Source organism: Talpa europaea (assembly GCF_964194135.1).
Source record: "Talpa europaea genome assembly, chromosome: 3".
Lineage (NCBI taxonomy): Eukaryota > Metazoa > Chordata > Mammalia > Eulipotyphla > Talpidae > Talpa > Talpa europaea.
The window spans coordinates 47,003,409-47,026,850 of NC_140069.1; the positions used below are offsets into that span (position 1 = coordinate 47,003,409).

General features: G+C 38.6%; 1 protein-coding gene across 1 annotated transcript; it reads left to right on the forward strand.

Moving 5' to 3' along the window:
• The first annotated feature begins 1,250 nt into the window (after positions 1 to 1,250).
• On the forward strand, positions 1,251 to 3,557 carry RPL7 (ribosomal protein L7). Its single transcript, XM_084229433.1, has 6 exons — positions 1,251 to 1,381; positions 1,599 to 1,765; positions 2,293 to 2,430; positions 2,549 to 2,658; positions 2,967 to 3,176; positions 3,482 to 3,557. The coding sequence occupies exons 1-5, from the start codon at positions 1,379 to 1,381 to the stop codon at positions 3,173 to 3,175; spliced, it is 627 nt and encodes a 208-aa protein (XP_084085559.1). The 5' UTR covers positions 1,251 to 1,378; the 3' UTR covers position 3,176; positions 3,482 to 3,557.
• The last annotated feature ends 19,885 nt before the right edge of the window (positions 3,558 to 23,442 follow it).

The following is a 23,442-nucleotide window of genomic DNA, read 5'->3' on the forward strand; positions in this document are numbered from 1 at the left end:
CAGTCCCGGTAAAGGGTTGCCCTCCCACCGAGGGGGAAGGGGGAAGAGGGCGGGCAGGGGAAATGATGCATGCTGGGATTTGTAGTTCGCAGCCGTGAGGCGTGTCATTTGCGTACATTACTGGGTGGCATTCCGGTCGTATCCTGTCAAGGCAGCCTAGGCACTAGGACCCCTAGTAGTCAAGGTGTCAGCGTTCTTAACTCATGTCATATTGATTAAAGAGTCTAATCGATGCATGCATTATCCGTACACATTTTACCCAAAACTTAATCTTAAGAGGCAGAATCAGGCGATTCTTAACTTCGCGTCTGTAAAGCGAGTTCTCAGTTCTGCATTCTTTTCTGGCTTATCCTGGGACACCTATGAGTCGCGGGGCTTCGCTCTCGCCCTCTTTAAGTGGACAGTGCGCATGCGCTAACTTCCTCTTTTTCCGGCTGGAACCATGGAGGGTGCAGAGTAAGTTGCTTCTCGGCCTGTGGAGAATCTTTCTCCATCCCCGAAACCAGAGACCCTTAGTCTCAATCCCCCCCGATCCAACTGTAGCGTGTACACTTGCCCACTTATTTGTGTGTTTGTGACGCTCTATGACATGAGCGGTGGCCCCAAGAGAAGATGGTATGCCTGTAGTCTTAGGGCGGGGGTTTTGGAGATACGCGGAATGAGGTATTGAGGGCTGGCTACGTGTGGTATCGGCCGCTTGAGCTGAAGTGCACATTACCGTCTTTTGAGAGGCGCAAAATCTGAACTGAGTTCGTCTTTGGCTGGCAGTAAACCCCCCTCACCCTTGTCCCCGCCATCAGGCCTTTGGGCTCAGCATGTGGAGTTTGAGACTTGAACCTGGATCAGGGTGGTGGTTTGGTTTTTGTTTTGTTTCTTTTAGGCATACTAAGCCTACGTTTATATTCGTTAAAAGTCTCGGTATCGGTGTCTTGCAGAAATCTCAGTATACACTTCGTTACTTTACCGTGCATGTTTTTTATCGTGGGAGGCTAGGGCTCGTCGTGGGTTAGGTGTGGATTGTTCTTGTGACTGCCGTGTAAGCAAAGTGGTCGGTGAAGATGTTGACATGGAGATTCTCCTAGAATCTGTATCTCTCACCGCAGCATGCTAGAGCAGTTGATACTAGTGGTCAGGGCCAGCGACTGTTTTGTTAAGGAACAGAGTGCTCAGTACAGAATGGGAGTGACAAAGATCTGTGAGCTGTTACTAAGGTTATCTGTTTGCTCATGGCAGGGAGAAGAAGAAGAAGGTGGCTGCTAAGCCACAAACTCGAGAGAAGAAAAAGAAGGTTCCTTCTGTGCCGGAAACCCTTAAGAAAAAGCGAAGGAATTTTGCGGAGCTGAAGATCAAGCGCCTGCGAAAGAAGTTTGCCCAAAAGATGGTAAGTAAACTTTTTAAAAAAACATTTGGCTTGTGAGAAGCTGGTGCACATTAAAAATAGGATGGATGTTCTTAGTAAGATATCTTCACCTGCTGTACAATCCACACCTAACCCACTACGAGCCCTAGCCTCCCACGATGTTGCTAATAGAACTGATACTGTGGATTGTAATTATGAATTAAAAAATCAGATGAGTAATCGATCCTTGGTTTTTCAGCTTCGAAAGGCAAGGAGGAAGCTTATCTATGAAAGAGCTAAGCACTATCACAAGGAATATAGGCAGATGTACAGAACTGAGATTCGAATGGCCAGGATGGCAAGAAAAGCTGGGAACTTCTACGTACCCGCGGAACCCAAACTGGCATTTGTCATCAGGATCAGAGGGTAAGTTCAGTGTTTATTGCATGTTGATTTTAAAGGGAAAGCTATGGGATTCCAGCAAAACTTCACATTACTTCTGGGTGGTTTGATGCTGAAACACTGTAAGACAATATTTTGGGGGAAGCTAGAAAGAGGGGTTTATATTAATAGTTAAGTTGCAGACTATGCCCAAATGCCCTATTCATTTTCTAGGTGAACACTTGCCCTCCATCCTGGGGATTAATTTCAAAAGTAGCTAAAATGTCTGTATAAGTACTACCACAAGGATGTTAAAACTAGGAAGTCTTGAAGGGGCTAGGGGAATCTTAAATGTCAAATGTGTGTGGTTGTCATACTTGGATGAGGCAAGGTATTGGAGGTAAAAAATGTTCTAGCTGACTAAGGAAAATACTCTTGTAACATGAGAGGATTCCTTTTATTAGGTGAATCTTGTGTTGTCCAAAATTATGATGGTTTTTATAATTAGTTTCCTGTCCTTTACTAGTGAAAATTCTGACTAAAGCCAAATGAACTTTTTGTCTTTACTGCAGTATCAATGGTGTGAGCCCAAAGGTCAGAAAGGTGTTACAGCTTCTTCGCCTTCGTCAGATCTTCAATGGTACCTTTGTTAAGCTCAACAAAGCTTCAATTAACATGCTGAGGATTGTGGAACCATATATTGCATGGGGGTAAATTTAATATTTCCTTTGCTTTCTGTTTGGTAGGTTGGCTATATTAGCCAGATGAATTTTAGGGGGTTTGAAGATGATAAACTGTTAGATCATTCGCATGTCTTTTATACTTCAGGTATCCAAACCTTAAGTCAGTAAATGAATTGATCTACAAGCGTGGTTATGGCAAAATCAACAAGAAGAGAATTGCCCTAACAGATAACGCGTTGATTGCACGATCTCTTGGTAAGTGCTCCGTAGTTGAAGAAAAATTTCCATATTAGAAGCATTCAAATCAAAGGTTGTACTTCTCACAACTTGTCACCCTGCTTTTCCTACTGCTGTGCCCCTTTCCATAATCACTTCAGTGCTTAAGACTAAGACATGGTTTTTATTGGTTTGAACTTGACCTTTAAGTAAAGCCATTTATTTCACTTTGTTTCTTTACTCTTGATTTGTTTTCTAACTGTCCCAACCTGTATTTGCTTGCTGACTGCATTAGATTTCATTATCTTTAAAACCATTAAATTTTAATAACTTTATAAAATGTTTAGGTAAATATGGCATCATCTGCATGGAAGATCTGATTCATGAGATCTACACTGTTGGAAAACGCTTCAAAGAGGCAAACAACTTCCTCTGGCCCTTCAAATTATCTTCTCCACGAGGTGGAATGAAGAAGAAAACCACCCATTTTGTAGAAGGTGGAGATGCTGGCAACAGGGAAGACCAGATCAACAGGCTTATTAGAAGGATGAACTAAGGTGAGCACAGCATCCTGACAAAAATTTACTTAGTGCTAGCAAAAAAGTAGTGATAAGCTCAACTGCTTCCTTTATTGATAATAATTTGGTTGTTATGATCCATTTTTTTAGTGGGGAAAGATACCAACCATTTAATATGACAATGGTTGATTTGGTTCCTTTTTTGACAACATGAGGGAAGGAAACCTACCTTTTTTTCTACTTAAAAATGAAAAATAGTTGGTATTTCCTTACAACTTGAGTGATTTATGCTAATTTTTAATTGTTGAGTTGGCTTCTTTAATGAGTTTTGTTTTTTCTTTCAGGTGTCTGCCATTGATTGTTTTTGTAATCTGGTCAGTTAATGTTTATTAATAAACAGTGACTGCTTTCAAATTGAAATGGAATGTTGTCTTGGTGACTTTTGTTTTTCTTTGCTATTCCTTAAGGCAAATCTGCGATGAAATTAAATCAACCTAGTTGCTTGCCAATCAGGGTTTCAGGTTGAATCTTGTGAAAAACACTCCCTTTAATATTTGTTAAAAGACTTATGTTCAAAAGAGAAAACTTATATTTTCACTGAATTGTGCTGTTGAGTTAGCGAAAGGTCTAAGGACGGTCTATTCTAAGGAAGCCTATTTGTGTAGGAAAGGTTTTAAAAGTTTAGTTTACAAATAAAAATTTTTTGCTGAAATTGCATTTTCTCAGTTTTTAGTTTGCCTATAAGTATGATGTAGATATATTTTTCTTTTGCATTCCTTTGCTTGTCATACATTGCATTTCCTGCCCTGGTTTAGGCGCATTTTTAGTAATTCTAAAGTAGTTTGTACTACGAAGGAAGAAATGAAATGTGTGTTCTTGGTTGCACGATACTTGGGAGCAGCTGAAGCACTCATGAGACTAGAGACTTGAATGGAAAGCTTTGGCATTTTATAAGTCCTGTTTGTTTTATGTATTATCCACCAAATCTAGTGAAAGTTCTCAATGTGGAGTGTGTACTTAAAACAGACACATGATAAAAGTCAGAAAGTTCTCTGGTTCTCATTGACCCCAGTGAGAACAGGATGAAACAGGTGCCTGTAGTGATTCTTTCTATGCCATTGCCCCAGAATCACTCTGAAGTATTTGAAAGTTACTAAGTAAAGATGTTTAAAATTTTTTTCATGTTTGGTTTTAAAAGCTATTTGTCCAGATTAGTGAATTTAAAGTCAGTGAATCCTGGATAGAAATTGAAATACTGTAGTTAAGAATCATTGTTACATGTTTGCATGTACCAGTGTTTTGCAAGAAATTTAGTGCCTTAGTTAACTGTTGAGTCAATATATGAGAAATAGTGCAGTAATCTCTAGATGGAACCTAAGAGTACATTTTTAAATGACCTATTTTGGTCAAAATCATATAGTCCTGAATCTTTATACATCTGTTGTCCTGAAAGGCAGAGGTGACTTAGAAGAAGGAATGTCAAATTATAATCAAGTTGTACAAATAGCATGTTGCTAACTACCTAGGCATGAGGGGGTGGGGAAAAGTTAAATATAGAGCATCCTAATTGGGATGAAAAAAGAGACACTTTATATGGAGTTAGTGGTATTAACCAAACTTTAAAAAAATTATAGTTTTAGACTCACACCAAAATTGAGTGGAATGGACAGACTAACCATATACCCTGCCCCCAAACACCCAGTTTCTCCCAGTGTTCAGTGGTACATGTTAATGATCCATGAACCTACATTAACAAATGGTTCCCCAAAATAGCAAAGCTTTTTGAACTGGTAATGGTGTGGAGAGATTTAGGATAAAGAAATGGAGAGAGTATTTCTGTAGACACCCTCCTGTTTTTCTTCCTGGAAATACACAAATTACTTTCCAAGTAAGACCAGAGGATGGAGAAATAATAAGAGATTGGAAGAAGAAAGAAATTGCAGAGGTTTAGGATTGCCATAGAAAATGCTGAAGCACTTGCTTCAGACTTGAGAAACAGGTGCTTTCATCGTGGGGTTCCGTAGAAAAATTTAAAAAAACATGCTGTCAGATGGTAATTGGAGCTGTTAGGTTTCTAGAGAGTGGTATAATCTGCTCAAAATGATTTTGAGAGCTGTTACAACCTACTGAAATACATGTTTTAACACCTTATTTTACTTAGAGAACTCATTCCTTGAAAATGGTATCACTGCCTAAAAGGGGCCACCACTAGAAGGCTAACAATCTATGGGCCACCTAATAGGTTGTTACAAAATTCCTCTCACAAGTAGTATTTCTGTTTGTACCCTTCAGAGTTCCAGCTTTATTAGGTGTTTCCCTAGCATCCTAGTCTTCTCAAGTTTAGCTGTTGCATTCACTGGTCCTTAGCCAATGCTACCTATTTATCTTTGAAGATTCCTTTGTGTGGATTGTGAGTGTGGATTAGTAGTGCTGGCGCTGGAACCAAACTTTCTAAATTGGGTCAATAATCCCATAGTTAGCAAAAGGGTGAAAAAAATGGGGGGTTTCATGAAAACTAAATGTCAGGTTATGTAACATGCTTAGGTACATGGCTTGAAGTGCTAAGTAAATAAATGCTACTTACTGTGATAAGGTAATGAGCACTTACCATAGCATGGGGGTGCACAGATGAAATAGCTTCTGTTTCCATGTGTCAGTCTAATGGGCAAGATAGACAACATAAATATGAGAGAAGGCTAGAGGGCTGTCTCTAATGACAACCTCTTACAGTGTCTGGGGACCACCTCCAGGGAAAGAGACAACTTATCAAACCTGCCAGAATACTGCTGTCACATAGGTACCTACTCATGAGTAGTAAATTTTACAAGGTCAGGCTTTTTTTTTTTTTTTTAATGCTACCCAGTACCTGACATAATGGACATTAAATATTTTGTGTCCTATTGCTGTAAAATTTACCACACACTTAGTGGCTGGACACGTTTATTGTAGAGTTAGGGAGTATTGAAGTTCGAAATCCGTTTCACTGGGCCTAAATCTGGTTATTGATAGGCCTGTCTGCCTTCTAAAGGTTCTAGGGGACAACCCATCTCCTTTCTCACTTTCTAGAAGCCACTTGCATTTCTTGGGCAGTGGTCCTTCCCTCCATCCTCACAGACCAGTCTGCTTCCATATTTAACGTTTCTCCAGCTCTGACAACAACTGCCTCCCTCTTATATGGAGCTCCATTGGGCAGTGCAGTTAATCTAGGTTCATCTTCCCACCTTAAGTCCCTTCAGGTACATCTACAAAATCTCTACATAAGGAATATATTGCCATTTTCCAGGAATTACAGCAGGGAATTATTTGGGAGGAACATTTTTTGATTTTTAGTTTCTATCTCCCAGCTCTGCATTTTTTTTGTGCCTCAAAAAAAGGGTAAGCTTCTAAAGTAGGGTGCTGGCCCTCTTACCTAAAAGCAGCTTGGCTTTTTTTACTCTGGAAAAGCCTGATACCGCTTTACAGAACACTTAAGAGCATCTCTGTAATACTTTTTCTGTTTACTTTTTTTCTCAGTCAATCCTCAATGCAAGTTTTGAGTTTGGGCCTTATCTATTTTACTACTTAGAAGAATGCCTGGTGCTCTGCACACCAACCCCCCCCCCCACCTTTTTTTTTTAATTGAGTGACTCCTAAGGTTAATAGCCATTTAAAAATTTGAGTCTCCAGGTGTTGCTCTGCTCACTACCCATCCTTTAGTACATGTGGTCCTTGTGGCTGGTGATGAACTGGTGAGAGGAGTGAGAGTTGAAAATTGGGCTTGTGGGTATATATATATTTTACACTGGAGAACTCAGACTCAGAGTTGAGTATTACGTAGAGAGAATCTGCTAGAACATTTAGGAAAACATGGGTGATTCCTCTTCTGAGGATTGGGAAGTTTCACAAAGGAGGTAGAATCTGGATGCCTACTGATGGGCATGGAGTTGAGAAAGCATGTCAGTGTGATAGCCAAGAGGATGTGATAGCAAAACTTGAAAACCACTTAAAAATGGAGTGGAGTGCTAGTGTATAGTTTAGTCCAAAGTTACTCTAGGTGGGTGGTTTTCCACTTTGATCTCAACCCCAGGCCTAAATCCTATATTGATTTTTGGGCTACACTCCAGACTTTTTTCTTCTGGGTTCTCCAAGTAATCTTTTCATGCTCAGCCTATTCTAGTGTGCCAGTACCTTTCTCTATATAAGTATACCACAAGTAAGGATCACACAAGTAAGTTGTGCAGTATTAGGTTGCAGGTCTAATTTGAATTGATTTTAATCAGAAGAGCTAGGAAAGATTAGTATCAAATATACTGAAAACAGAAAAGTGGTATCTTAAAAGCAGTTAAGTTTTGCCGAACCCTAAAACCATTATTACGAGGTATGAGATTGCATCTTTACTGAGGGTCAAGAAATGGAAGTAAAGGATTTAGAATATAATTTGGCATGAGTATAGATGCTAAGATCACAAAGTGTACGTCAGGATGTTAGGCTTCCTAGCTCGGGAGCCACTCACCTAACATTTCACCGAAGAACCCAGACTAAGGAGTCAAAGAACATGGAATTTGGCTAGGCTGGGTGAGAACTCGAGTGACCATGTCACTTACCTAATCGGGTATTGCTGGACTAATCGGGTATTGCTGGACTATTATTTGGAAGGTGCCGTCACATCAGTACTCTGGAAAGCCTTCTTAGTTTGAATTGTAAAAATGCAACCCGGAGAACTGGACATCAAACTTGCCCGACTGCCCGCTACCCAACCTGTGGTGCGTGGCTTGATTTTGGTGCCCGACTCTCTTGTCAAGACTATCTCTATTCACCCAGCCCTGTTTCAGCGCCCTCCTCCCACCCATTTTGTAGCGGTGACCCAGCAGGCTGCAGGATCTACAGTACTTGTTGAGTGAGTCCTAGAGGCCTCCTAAGTCATCCAAGTACCTTCCTGGCACTGCACCCTAATACTTGTCCCCTTCTGCGGAAGCTCCCGGTGCCTAGCAACCAGCGCGCGTCTGGCGGGTGGGGTTGCAGCTGCTGGAGCTACGGCTGCCGAGCTGATCTCCGGGACTGACCGGGCTGAGCCGCGGGCGCGCAGCGCTCGTGAGCATCGCGGGGCTGCCGGCAGCCGAGCATGCTCACCCTGAGAGCGGCGCCAGGGCTGGCGCCAGTGCTAGCGCCAGCGCCGGGCGGTCGGTCCTGCCCCGCCGCCGCAGCCAGTCCCGCAATAGTGCCGGGCTGACCCGGGAACTGGTCTCGGTGGCTGGCCAACCCTGGCTTCCGCGCTGTTCGCTGCCCCAGCTTCCCTCTCTGACCCCACTGCCGGAGACTCACATCTGGGGGCCGCCACCGCAGCCCAGGCGCTCGAAGAAGCTTCTCTCTTCCTCAGTGGAATTGCCTGGACAGTGAGTGTGGGCTGTCAGCTGGTCTCCAGGGGAGGCGGGGCGGAGGGGATCCAGAGGGGCCCAGAAGGGCCAGGGGACCTCACACGGCCAGAGTTGAAAGGGGAGGTCGGACCTGGAGGTCCATTAGTCCTGGCTTCTCCCAAGAAGAGAAACTAGCCTTGTGAGGCACATGGGTCCCACCAAGGAATCTCTAGAGGCTTTTTGAGAGGGGCAGGGGAAGACCGCCGCTGAGGATCTGACCAAGGTTGCCAGGTGGGGTCGGTTGGGAGTTGGGTGAAGGAGAATGGAGCGAAACCTTGGGAAGAGGGCCTGCTTGCCAGATCTTTCTTCTTTCCTCCTGTACACACACATTAGTCTTAAAGGTTCACTCTCCATTCCTCCCACGGCTCAAACTGAAGAGATGGGAGAATGTGCTCACTTCCTTCCTTTGCAGCTGTCTCTTTTACCCACACTTGTACCCAGCCATGTTGTCTAGGACTTGGGATACTGATCTTATTAATTAGATGGTCCTGACCCGGTTTTCATTGCCCACTTCACTTTGTACCATTTCTGACTTACCTGTGATATGTGTATTACTTTTTTCATGAGGGATTAAAACACTAGAAGAGATTTGTGTAATGTGGGTAGCCTAACCTATTATACTATCATTTTCTCCTTCAATCTTTTCGGGATAAAGATATGAAATTGTGGAGTCTTTCCAGACAAGTGCAATTCTGCTACCAATTCAGCAGATTGTGTTCTGAAGCTCAAGAAACCCTGCTCTTTGTCTTTGTTTTTTGTTTTTTTGTAATTTATTTATTTATGCATACAAGAGCTGGGATACAGGCAAGCGGTGTGGGGTGGGGGGGCACGGTGGGGGGGGGCGGTGAGAGGATTTACCAGAGACAGTGGGGAGCAGAACAGGATGATGTACTGAAATACACTGCTGAGGGGAACAGTGGACCAGACAGGAGAGGTCTGCTGCGCTATGTAAGTATTTCCCTGGCCAGGAATTGAACTTGTGGTGCAGAGGCTGTGGATAGCTTCATAGTGCTGTGCTTAACCCCTTGGGCCACCAGGGAGGACCTGCTCTTTGTCTTTGATTGCTTATCTACCTTGCTAATGACTTTATATCTCCCATTACAATGGATTTTCCTCTTTTTTCCTTTTTTTCCAAGATTTATTTATTTATGCATACAAGAGCTGGGGTATAGGCCAGAGGTGAATGGTGAGGGGAGCAGGGTGTCAGGATTCACCAGAGACAGAATGGAGAGCAGAATAGGCAGAGTGACTGAAATACACTGCTGAGGGGAGTAGCAGGTAAAAGAGGAGAGGTCTGCTGCTCCATGTGGGTTACCTCCCTGGCCAGGGATCAAACTGGTGCTGCAGTGACTGCAGATTGCTTCATAGTGCTGACACTTAACCCCTTGCACCATCAGGGAGGCCCTACAATGGATTTATTTTAAAAAAAATACTTCTGATAGAAAGGTCTTAGATTTTGAAAATTTAAATACACTTAAAACATTGCTACTTTTCATTTATATAGCACAGAGGATATAGTTAGAGGTGAAATACCTCTTTATTTCCCACTCCTTTCTTTATAACACTTTCTTGGCATTAATTTAATGTTTATCCTTGCATTCATTGTTCATTTGTTTTTTAATCACCAATGGAATCATGTATTTTTTTTTTGAGAATTTGTCTTTTTCACTTAAGGTATGTTGAATACCTTTCATATCAGTTTACTTAGCTTGGCACTGAAAATCTCACATATATACCATAGTGATGAATGATAATATGGTATATACATAAATGTATCATAGCTTATATAACCATTCCTCCTTGAGATCGGTTCTAATTGCTCCTTACTACAAACAGTACAGCAGTGAAATAATACTGTTATATGGGAACAGTTCTGTAAGATGAATTTCTTAGAGCAAAATTGTTGGGTAAGGTATGTACATTAAAACATTTTGGTAAAAGCTTGCCTTCTAAAAAGTCTTTACTAATTTACTTTTCCAAGCATAGACTGTGGTGAGAAAAAACTGTTTATTCTTACTTTAAAATAATGTTAATAATAATTTCCATTTATTGTTTACTGTATGCCCAGCATTGTGCTGAGCAACCTATATGCATTTTCTTTTTTTTCCCACCACCATCCCTTATATGACCTTGATCTTTCTCCCTCTGCCTTCATCTTATCCTCAGAGCCCTCACTTTGTTTATTAATGTCTGCTAGTTTTTGCAAGTATTTTTGTCAAATCATCTGTTATGTAAATGTCCAGGATTTTTTTTTTTTCATTCTTACTTGCTTTACTATATAATTCCCTTGAACTCCCTCCATTTTTGCTGTAAATGACTGCATTTTACCTTTCCTTATGACTATTATTCTATAGCAGGGGTATATCACATCTTATTGATCTGATTGTTTATTGATAGACATTTAGGCTGTTCCCATGTCCCAGCAAATGTAAATAGTGTTGTAATAAGCATTATAGACCATTTAGTTTTTTTCATTGATCATGCCCTAGAGTGGGATTGCTGGGTGATACAATATTTCCATTTTAGTTTTTTTTTTTAAAGATTTATTTATTTATGCATACAAGAACTGAAGTACAAGCCAGAGGTGGGGGGTGGGGGTGAGGATTCACCAGAGACAGAGTGGGGAGCAGAACAAGGCAGATGTACTGAAATACACTGCTGAGGGGAGCAGCGGGAGAATCAGGAGAGTTCTGCAGTGCCATGTGGGTAGCTCCCTGGCCGGGGTCAAACTTGTGCTGCAGAGGCTGCGGATAGCTTCATAGGTTGCATCTTAACCTCTTGCGCCACCAGGGGAGGCCCCTCCATTTTTAGTTTTTTAGATGAATCCAAATCGTTTTTTTTTAACAGTTGCAACAGTTGCAACAGTTTACATTCCCATCAACAGGGTAATAGGGTTTTTCATTCTCCACATCATCTCGATCACTTGTTGGGGATCTTTTTAATTTGAGCCATTCTTACAGGTGTGAGATGGTTTCTCATTGTGTTTTAAAGCTGCACCTCTCTTATTTGATGTGATGATGAACATTTTTCCATGTCTCTATTGGCCTTCTAGATAGCATTTTTGGTGAATTGTCTATTCATATCTTCTGCCCATTTGTTAATTGGGGTTGTTTGTTTTTCTGTTATTGAATGATATAGTTTTATATATATATGTAGCATGGAAATTAGTTCCTTGTCAGTTGTATATTATGTGAATATTATTTCCCATTCAGTAGGATGTCTTTTTTTTTTTAACATGCATTTAAAAATTTGATCTTCACTAACTCTAAGAGAGACAGAGATACATTATTTTCTTCATGACCCTATGGTTATTGAAGGACAGAATCAAGATTGGAATCCAGGTTCATTTTATTCCAATCTTGTGTTCTTTTTAGGATTTGAATTTTTGCCCAGTTGTTGACTGAGGAATGTGTTTCATTTGGGTTGTTAGAGAATTGAGGTTATGTATTTATATTATAGTATTATTAGTAGTCCCTTTCTTTGCTAACACCTGTAGAATTGGACTTGTTCTAATGCTTCCTATGATTTGGTTCTTCTAGATTGCCTCTCCAATCACTTCTCTGCCTTTTCTTTATCTTCCTTGTGTTTATTTCAAGGAAAGCCCTGGTTTTCTTCTTTCTCTCAAATCTCCTTTGGCACCTTTAACCCAGTCTCTCCAGTTAAATAGATAACTGTTAACATTTTCATTGCCCAATCAACACTATACTGTTCAAGTCTTAATACAGAGATTCAGGTTATATATCTCCGCTTTGATGTCCTATTTTATCTAAAACTGAATTCCTCCTCCCCCAGACTAACACTGAATTTAATTCATGGTTCCGTAATTCTCTTACATAGTCAGCCTAGTTCACATCCCCAGCAATAGTTGATTGCTTTTTTTTTGCTCAACCCTTAAATCATTTGTCAGTCTTGCAGTCCCACTGCTCCTACTCTAAGCACTCTGGGCTGTTACTGGAGTCTCTTGGCTCCAGTTTCTACCAGATTAATCTTCCTAACGCTTAGCTGTGAATATGCCACACCTTTGTTTAAAAGTCTTCAGTGACTTCTCATCACTCAAAGAAGAAAGCACAAACCTCTTTGGCCAACATTCAAATTTTTTTTAAAAGATTTATTTATTTATTTATTTATTTATTTATTTATTTATTTATTTATTTATTTATTTATTTATTTATACAAGCACTGGGTACAGTCAGAAGCGCGGGAGGGTGAGAGAATTCACCAGAGCCAGAGCGGGGAGCAGAAAGTACACTGCTGAGGGGAGCAGTGGGTGGCAGGAGAGGTCTGTGTGCCATGTGGGACCCTCACTCTGTGGCCAGGTATCGAACCGGCACTGCAGAGGCTGTGGGCAGCTTCGCAACCCATCACTCAACCGCTGCGCCACTGGGGAGGCCCCAGCATTCAAATTTGTCTGTGATTTCACCCCAGTCTACATTTTGTTATTTTTTCCAGTACCCTTATCTGAACCCCTCTTTCCAGACAAGTCAAAAATTCATATTCTATTCTCCATCACATCTTTCATATATCTATATCTATCCATATAGATATAGATATAGATGTAGATATATCTATATATATATCTTCTTGGATATATGTCTATCCACATTTCTGTCTAAATTCTATTTATATATAATTTCCTAGTTTCTTCCAATTGTTTTTTTAACTTCTATGTGAAAATAACATCTCCTGCCTTTAAATCCTCTCATATGATGATGATGGTGGTGTGTGTGTGTATCCCCCGTAAGGCTACAATTTGTATTTTGCCTTATATGATAGTTGTATAAGTGACTTGTTTTTCAGAATCTCTAATTTGTATTTGTTATGCCATGGCACATTCACATCACCTTGTACAAGCATAGTACAAGCATAGTAAATATATTTGAGAAAGTAAGCTATTACATTCATACTTGGGAATACAAAAGTGCATATCACTGGCTTTAATAACAAACAGATCTCAATATTTTAGTGATTTAACATTCAGAAATCTGTTTCTGGCTCACATTACAGTTCCAGGCAGTTGTTCCTGGTCAGAAGTCTTCCATTTGGTAATAGGACTCAGGCTGTGCCACTCATAAGTACTTCACCTTAGTCTAATGGAAGCCAGCAGAAGGGAAAGGAGAATGTGTGGAGAAAGCGGACCTGTTCCTTAAAAGCTTCTTGCAGAAAGTGCTAAATATGACTTTCACTTATATTTCAATCACAGGGAAGTAGCCCTTTACAGGAACAACTCTATTCTGAGAGAAGAATTTTTGTGGACATTCAGCCTTCTATGCAACATTAATTTTTACTTATCAAAACCTGTGGGACTTAATTTGAATTCCCTTGTTCAAAAACAAAAGGAAAATTCTACTTGCCCAGTCAGGTTAGGTTAGCAAAGTCTTAGTTATACCTCAGAATTTGAACATAGGTTTATCTTTAGTATTTATCATAATGAACTGTTATTGCTTACCTTGTTCCCCCAATAGACTGTATGCTTTTGTATCTTAATCATTTTTGTATTGTAACTTCTTAAAAAGTAACTGGCATTGTGAATGAATAAATAGCTTTCTCATTGAATATACAACTCATCTTTATGTTCACTTGATAATTACTTTGGTTTAAACAAAGTTAAACCTAAGATAATCTTAACCATCTGCTGTTGGTGTTTGGATTATTATTATTATTTTGGTGTTTGGATTATTTTTAGCCTTCTTTCTCTTCTATTATAAAGATTTGGAATCTTTGAAGACAAATATTTGTACCCATCCATCATTATTCTTTTAGGATAATATTCCCGGAAGTAGAATTGCTGGGTCAAGAGTATATGAGAGCTTGATTGTGCCCTGCAATATTATACTGTTACATACATTGAGTGCCTGTTTCCTTGAACCCCATCTTACACTGTCTAGTGTTAAAGAAAAAATCCTTGCCATTTTGATTGGGGAAAATAATAATACCTCATAATAATACTAGAGAGGATAAGCTTTTATTGATCATTTTTATTTTTTCTGTAATGAGTATTCTGGCTTTTAATTAATATACTCTACAGGGTTTGTGTTCTTTTTGATTTGTAAATATCCTCTTATATAAAGATACTTTATATAAAAGTATACTTTATATAAAAGAATCTCAGTTCTTTTATCATTTTGTGCAGTGTGACATGAGCTTACATAGAAGGGACTCCATTCTGCTTCAATATATTTCAAATGCAGACCAGGCTAGAATAAGATAATTTAATTTGTGTGACTAAGCCAGGAACCAAAAGAAGAAGATTCCAGGTGCCATAAATGAAGGAATGTTCATAAGGAAGTCACTGTTGCGCATCTGCTGAAAGCTGGAATTCACAGAGGAGTGCTGTTCCAGTTACTATGACTCTATCACTCATTTTTCCCAAACTTAGTTGTGCCAAAGATTTGTTGTGCTCATGGATTCTGTGGGTCTGGAATTTGGACAATGAACAGCAGGGATAACCTGGCTCTGCTTTACAACATCTGGGGCCTCAGAGGGATGTTTTGAAGCCCTGGGGTGGAAATCACCTTGAGGAATCACTCACTCCCTTATCTGGTGCTTGAGGCTGGCCATAGACTGTGACCCGAACTTTGACTGTCAGCTAGGAGATTTATATGACCTCTTTCTGTCCCTGGCTTCCTCACATGATGGTGGCCTGGAGTCAAAGGTAAGTGTCCCAAGTGAATGAACCAGTGGAAGTTGTTGAAACAGTGCAATTCATGTCATCTTTGATAACCTTGTCACTTCGACTGCATTTTATTGACTGAGGAAGTCAGTTTCAGAGAGGGAAACACAGACTTCATCTCTTAATGGAGCAGAGTCAACATCTCATTGGAGAAAGAACAAGTGAGAGTACATATACTTAGTGCAGCCATCCTTGAAAATACAACCTGCCCCAAGGACCTTGACACAGAGAAAACTTAAAAAATGCTCTTTTTTCCCCCTGTTGTATAACATTAGAGACAAACCATTTAACCCCCCCCCCAACTTCAGTTACTTAATTAAAACACTGAGTAAGTCTCTTGCAGATCTATGACTCAGTGATTTATATTCAAGCAGTTCTTCTATTTTCAGGTAATAATTTCAATTCAGACAGCAGTAAGGTATTCTTTTTATACATATAGACCTGACTTTGAAAAGTAATTATTACTCTAATAAATTTTCAGTAACTTTCACTTAAGCCTTGCTTATTTTTAGATTTGGCTTAGAGATGAGGGAGTATTGATAATTCTAATCCTAAATTCTTAAAGAATAGATTGTGTTACAATAGCTAAGGTTGTTTTTAAAATGAACATTTTAAAATAGTTTTCATTTTACTGGACGCTTCTGTTCCCCATCACTAAGAAATTTAAAGGCATTTTTTTTCATACTATAGGTTCGTAATAAAGGTCCTTGATTAAGTTGAACAGCTTTCCATGAACATATTAGTGTTACTTCAGTGTTTTTCATCTCTGTTAATAGACACCTCCTACCTTCTTAACACCTTCAAAGTATAGGCAAATTTAACCAGATCGCTATTTTGAAGCCACATTTTATTACAATAAAATGATTTTAGAATTTTGCTTTTAAAGCAATATGCCCACAGTGTTAAGAAGTGATAATCTTAAAAAAGCAATATGATCAAAGCTATAACTTTTTTATAATCTGTTTCCAATCTTATATTGAGTGATTATAACATGTGATTCCCTAAATTAGCTGGGTTTTAAATTTGCATCATTGCAGAAGACAGCAGTACCTAAGTCTAGATAAACAATAGATGATTTTAAATCTACCCACAATTAGTCAGTGTTCTGAGTAGTTTGATGGATGAATTTGCCATGTGACAGATGAGTGTCTTTGAGGGGAATTGTAGCCCAAATTAATAGAAGGATCTCTGGCACAGTATCTCTGCCACCACTTCTTACTATCATTTCAGTTCATACTCCTGATAATTAAAATTTTCCTGTTGTATGGGTTTGGAAAGTTTCTCTATTATAACAGAGACTATTGTTGCAATGTGATTTATTATAGTGGTTTTTGACCTATAGTTAACTGACAGGTTTTCATATCGCTTGAAATTTTAGGAGAGAAACTAATTGTCAGTTTTTTCAGGAAGATTTGTGTAATCATATTGAAAAAATCTGTGATAATCATCACTCCTTTTGTTCAAATTCCAATGGACCATGATTAATAATTTCCTGTATTACATTATCTGATGTGGAGTGAGAGAATGACATGTTCTGACTAAATTTTAAAAAGACATATTGCTTTAGCCAGACTAAGTGTGGCAGGACAGCTAGTTTTCTCACAGTGCCTATTTCTTCTTCTTTCTCAGAAAGGACTGCGATTTTTAGCTGGGTACCTAATGCCCAGAATAGATTTCATTTTTCACAGTTTGGGATGGCTCTGCAGCTACATTCTGACCAATAGGATAATAGGAGAATTGTATGTGTGACCTTAAAGAGAGGGAGAATGCTTATCTCTTTCCCCTTAATTCTTCCTGTACACTTGAGTCTAGTTTGTTTGTTTGTTTCTTTATTTTCAATTATGGAAAATACTTGACATATCCAAAAGTAGAAAAAATTGTATAATTAAATCCAATGTACCAGTCATAACAATTAGAAACTGTCTGATCTTGTTTCATAAATATTCCCACAACTGTCTTCCTCTTATGCCCATTGTATTGAAGCAAATCTAAAATTTGGTATAATTTTATCCATAAATAATTCAGTATGCAGCTCTAAAGATAAGAATGCTTGTAAACACAAACCACTGTTTGAAAAACAAAACATGGCTATACTTAAAACATTAATCATAATTCCTTAATGTTACCAAATATCATGAGTGCTCTAATTTTTCTGCTTGTTTAAGTTATCTTGTTTTTACAATTTATCCTAATGAAGTCCGTATATTGCAACTATTTTGTGTCTCTTAACTATAATCTATAGATTTTAATCCTTTAATCTATAGATTTTTCCCTCTCCCTTCATTTTGTTTATAACAGTGTATTGACTAAAAGAATCAGATTATTTGCCCCAAGCCAAAATGATACAATCTGTTTTTGCTGATCACATTCCAGGGGCGCCTTTTAAGATATCCTTTTGTCCCCTGTATTTCCTCCAAATCAGTGGCTAGGTCTAAAAGCTTCATCAGAACGCTTAAAAACTTACAAAGAAGAGGCCCAAAATGGAGTCCTTCATGCCAGGCTCCCATCTAGACTTAATACCCAATCTCATTACAGTTTCAGCCTCTCCCAATAGTGTCACCCTAAAGCAGCCTTGAATTTTCTAATCAAAACCAGTGAGGTAATTACATGATAAGCCCCTCTCCCACCTTCCCTTGAAGGAAGATGGTTTTACCTGAAACAATCTTTTCCTTTGTTAATAATCTTGTCTCTCTCTTCTGTCTAGAAATGTCCTCCATCTTGTATACCCCTTGTAATACTAGATGCTGCTGATTCATAAATAATTTAATAAATTAGATTTCCAAATTTGTGAATTTTGGTTTTTAACTATTATATATGTATATATGTGTGTGTATGCATGTGAGTATATAATATCTACTTACGTATATATATGGTGATTATTTGTCACGAGTCTTGGTGGCATCTGGCCAGGCTTTTATTTCAGAGAAAAACCCACTTGGTGAAGACACTTGTTTTGAAATTTTTGTCTCTGCACAGTCAAAATAATATAGGGAGCTACCAGGTGTTTCCAATATTGAAAGTTTTAGTATATGGTAAATACTTTTAATACTTGTTTGCTATGCTTTTAATACTAAAATCTTACTGAATTTAGCACTGTCTTTGATTTAGAAGGCTTTTCAGAATTTTCTCCATCAAATATTAATATGAACATCAAGAGTTATTATTTTACTACAGAACTGTGAAGTTCTCAACTTTAGCTATAATATCCTTTTTGTATTTTAGGAGTGGGTTTCGAGGGAGTGAATAAATTTTTTTTTATGTCTGCTTGTTTGTGGCATTTAAAAACAATGTCTCCAACCCATATTTTATATTGGCTATGACATTGTTATCCCAAACTCATATGTCAAAGTCCTAATCCCAACCTCAGAATGTGACCTTATTTGAATTAATGTAATTGAATTAATGTGACATTACTAATATGACCAGAGCACTTATAAAAAGGGGAAATTTGGACACAAAGAGGGAAGACAATGAGAAGACAAAGAAAAAGACAGCCATCTACAAGTCAAGAAGAGAGGCCTGGAATAGATCCTTCACATAGAACCCTTGTAAGGAACCAATCCTGTCAACACATCGATTGTGAACTTCTAGCCTCCAGAACTGTGAGACAGTAGATTCCTATTGTTTGAGCCTCCTGGTCTGTGCCATACTTTGTTATGTCAGCCTTACAAAACGAATACATGCTTTTATGTGCTGTTTTCTTATTCTCTTCACTACTATTTGAATATACACTTAGTACCCTATCTTTTTAATTTTAAAAAGCAGCTGTTCTTGATCCTCTTCCATTGCCCCAAGAAAATGCTTAGTTTTCTCCTTTGTGTTTCCAGGGTATTTGCTCTGCTTTTCAATGTAAACTTAGTTACTAAAATAGGTTGTGGGCTGGATTCGACCTGAGGATTGCAATTTGCAGACCCTGGGATTAAAGTACAGGGGAGGGGCACTGTCTAGTGACAAGACTGCAGATGGTGGGTTGGGAACAGTTGCTGTATGCAAAACTAAATAATTTGCCAAATAGAGTTCAGAGTTTTTTTCCAAAGACTAGTGTCAGAGACAGATATTAAATAATCACAAATAAATATATGATTATATACCAAGAAAAATGTGCTGAAGAAAATGATAGGATGCTATTAACAAGACAGAAAGTCTTTTTCTAATCTTGAAAATCCCCCAAATTGGAAAAAGTTCCCCTGAAGAAATGTCATTTGAGCTGATATCTGAAAGATGATAAGGAGTTATTTATGCAAGGTATAAAAGAAGATATTCTGTGTGTCCAGAGTCCCTGAAGTAGAAAAATGCTTGCCTTACCTCCCAACTCCCACATGATATTGAAGAATGCTTGTGTGGTTATTATAAAGGAAGGGGAGACTGGAATGAGAAGAAGGTAGAGAGCCAGGCAAAAGGCTAACCAGGCATTTCTTTAGCTCAAGAACACTTGAAAAGCTATTGAGGGTTTTGAGCAATTGAGTGACATGAAAGATCACTACTGTGTGGATAATGGATTAATTAAAAGGGAAGAGAGGGCTGACTTTCCCTCACTGGTTCAGGAGTGCTGAAGAAATTTCTTATATGAGTATGTTTTGTTATGTGCGACATCATGTTGGATAATATCAGTCTTCATTAAAACCACGTATCTGCCATAAATTCACCTCTGTAAACCACCATAGTGACTGTTGCAGGATGACATCAGATTTGAATGTTAGGCATAACATTGTAAGTATAGTGAATAGCGTCCAAATTATCATCTAAGTAAGAACATCCACAGGTCTCAGAACATATTTGGGACTCTCAGTTATGACAGAGTATACATTGGTGAGGACCAAGAGGAAGGCAGATTCCCTATCCTGGGCTAAGGGTTCTACAACTAGAATAAAAACTAGCATTCTGGCTATCATTTTCTATGTCATGATGATTCCCCAAATGAATGGGGAAAAACATTTTAGCAAGCTACCTTAAGATAGAAGATCTTCCTGGATTGCTTCCATCTCAGAATTCTGTGAGAAATCATGTAGCATATCCATTAACCGCTGAAAAGCCTGGACAAATGCTGGCCAGCTCCTTAAGGTGATGCTAGAAGAACCAAGAGGTGGTTGAAATGTATTGTCTCTTCTGTTTCCTTATCGCTCTATTTCCCTTTTTCTCTCCATGTGTAGGGAGATAAGAGAAGAGGTAAAAATTATGAAAAAAGTGAAGATAACTTCGTTAAAGTTTTGAACACACATTTTAGGCTGGGGGAATTTGAGCGGATAGAAAGAAGTTAAGAACTTAATCCAGGAGGGAAGTAGAGAGGAACTTGGTCTGGGGTGGGAATGCAGAGAAGTGGACTGATTGAGAGATACTTAGGAAGTAAGAACAACAGGTTTAGCTAATGACTAGATTTAGAAGAAAAGTGAGGTATCAGTATGGGCTACAAGGTTTCAACCTTCTACAACCAGAGGATGGCTAAGTCATGTATTGTATTATGGAATATTGAAAGGAATATGCTTGATGGGGAGGCATGATATATCCAAATAAAGCTATCGAATGAACTGTTATTTATATGTGCCTATTGCTCAGAAGAGAGATCTCAAAATACAGATTTAGGATTTTTTTTAAAGTATTTTTTTTTAAGATTTATTTTTATTTATTTATACAAGTACTGGGTACAGTCAGAAGCACCGGAGACTGAGAGAATTCACCAGAGCCAGAGCAGGGAGCAGAGCAGGCAGGACCGAAGTACACTGCTGAGGGGAGCAGCGGGCGGCAGGAGAGGTCTGCGCGCCATGTGGGACCCTCCTCCAGTAGCCAGGGAGTAGCCGGGAATCGAACCGGCGCTGCAGAGGCTGTGGGGCAGCTTCGCAACCCAGCGCTCAACCGCTGCGCCGCCGGGGAGGCCCCAGATTTAGGATTCTTTAAAGAAGGTTATAGAAGAGATCATCATTTTAGCCTTAATTAACTGCTTCCATTCCTTCAAACAGGACTCTGATACTGGGAGTCATTGCCTGGTAATGACATTCCATACAGTGGCCTGACATGGACTTAGAATAAGACTTAGCTCAAGACTCATCACTTTGAAACTTTTCCTGAGAATCAAAAATTCTCTGTGTTTCCAGAGTGCTGTTGTATGCCCCCTGTTCCCTTGAGATTTACTTTAAACCCAACTGTTTCTTCCCTACTCAAAACCTTCTGATGGATTTTTCAATGCACTTAGAATAAAATCCAAACTTTTTATTATGTTGTAAAAAGTCCCTAAAATAATCTGATACCTGCTATATTTACAACCACTACAAGAAATCACATTATAACAATAGTCTGTTATAATAGAGAATTTTTCCAAACACATATAACAGGAAAATTTGAATAATCAACATTGTATGAGCTGCACTGATGCTAAGAAGTGGTGGCAGAGGTAAAGGATCTCCTTCTGTTAATCTCTTTGTACTGTTTCAATGTAACTTTTAGAAAATTTAAAATGACACTATATGGCTTGCAATGGGGATCAGATGTGAAGATTGGAGAAAAGGATTATAGAGTGCCCAACAAGGATCATAAAATAATGGATATTCTGTTAATTGTAACTGTAGTGGTTATTATCATCTTTCTGAGAGTCGAGGTCTGGTCTTGCTCAGAGTTGGGCTCTATTTAGAATTTAGTATTGCCTTGTACATAATAGACACTTAGTACATATGATTGATTGAATATATAGTAAATTAGTCAGATACAAGATTAATTATTCCTTTGTGTACATGTTTAGAATAAAAGTAGTGACTATATGTTCTTGAGAAAATATTTATTTTTTAATGGAATACAGAAATTTTTTTTCAGGCACAAATGCTAATAAATTTAATAATAAATTTAATAAAAATTTATTTTTTAAAAAAACTTTTTAAATTAATGAAGTACCATTGTTTTACATCATTGTTAATATTTTGACAATATAGGATTTCTCCCCTCAGGTGGGGTAACCATAGCTTTCCCACCACCACAGTACCCATAGTCTTCCAGCATAGTCTGCTGTGCTCACTCACTCCTCTCACTCCCCTCGCTCTCCTTCCCTAACGGTCCCCTTAGCTTCTTGGATGCCTCAGATCTATGGTCAGCTTTCAAGGATTGGTTTTAAAGTTTGTCTTTGTCTGATCCTTCGTTTGTTTCTTTAAGTGATACCATCAAGTATTTATCTTTCTGGGCCTCCCTGGTGGCCCAAGATGGTAAACACAGCACTGTGAAGTTATCTGCAGCCACTGCAGCACAAGTTCGATCCCGGCCTGCCAGGGAGCTACCCACATGGCACAGCAGACCTCTCCTGACTCGCCCGCTGTGTAAAGCCACTGTAATTTGCATTGTTTTCCTAATTTCCTTTGCAGATAGTTGATTGCTCACTGAAATTCAAGTGATTTTTGTATGTTGATTTTATATCTGGTAACTTAATGAGTTCCTTTATTAGTTCTAATAAGTATTTTTTGGAGTTTTTTGGGTTTTTCTCTATATAAGATCATGTCACCTATAAACAGCTTTATTTCTTTCTGCTCTAGATGAATTTCTCTCTTTTTCTTTCATAATTGCTTGTTAGGACATCCATACTATGTTGAATAGAAGTGGCAAGAGGGGCCATCTTTGCCTTGTTCTTGATCTTAGAGAAAGGCTTTCAATTTTTCACTATTGAGAATGATTTTAGCTGTGGGTTTTTCATATGTAGTCTTTATTATATAGGGATATTTTCTCTGTATTCCTGGTTTATTGAAAGCTTTTATCATGAAAGTATCGAATTTTATCAAATACTTTTTCTGCATCTATTGAAATGATCATGTGATTTTTTTTAATCCTGCATTTTTTTAACATGCTGCAACACATTGATTTTTACATGTTGAATCATCCTTGCATCCTAGAAATAAATCCCACTTCATCATAGTGTATAATGGTAATATTTTTGAGAGATTTGTAAGCATTCTATTACTTTCAACATAACTTGAGATTGGACCTCAAGGCTTTGTTTTGTTTTTAATATCCAAATATTGGTAACCTGAAATTTGAAAGAATCCAAAAAATATTTGAAAGAAAAGCATCCATACTATGTATTTTGGTTATATTCTTAAAGACCACTTGTTTTAAAATTCAAAGAATATGAATTTATATGTTTAAGTAAAGTTTTTATTTAAATTTATGTTAGTTTTTAATCTGTATGATGAAAAACAAATTAAAAATACTCATCTCTGAAATATCTTGTGTGTGTATTTTTTTTTTTTTGTATTTTGTGTTCTGAATATGG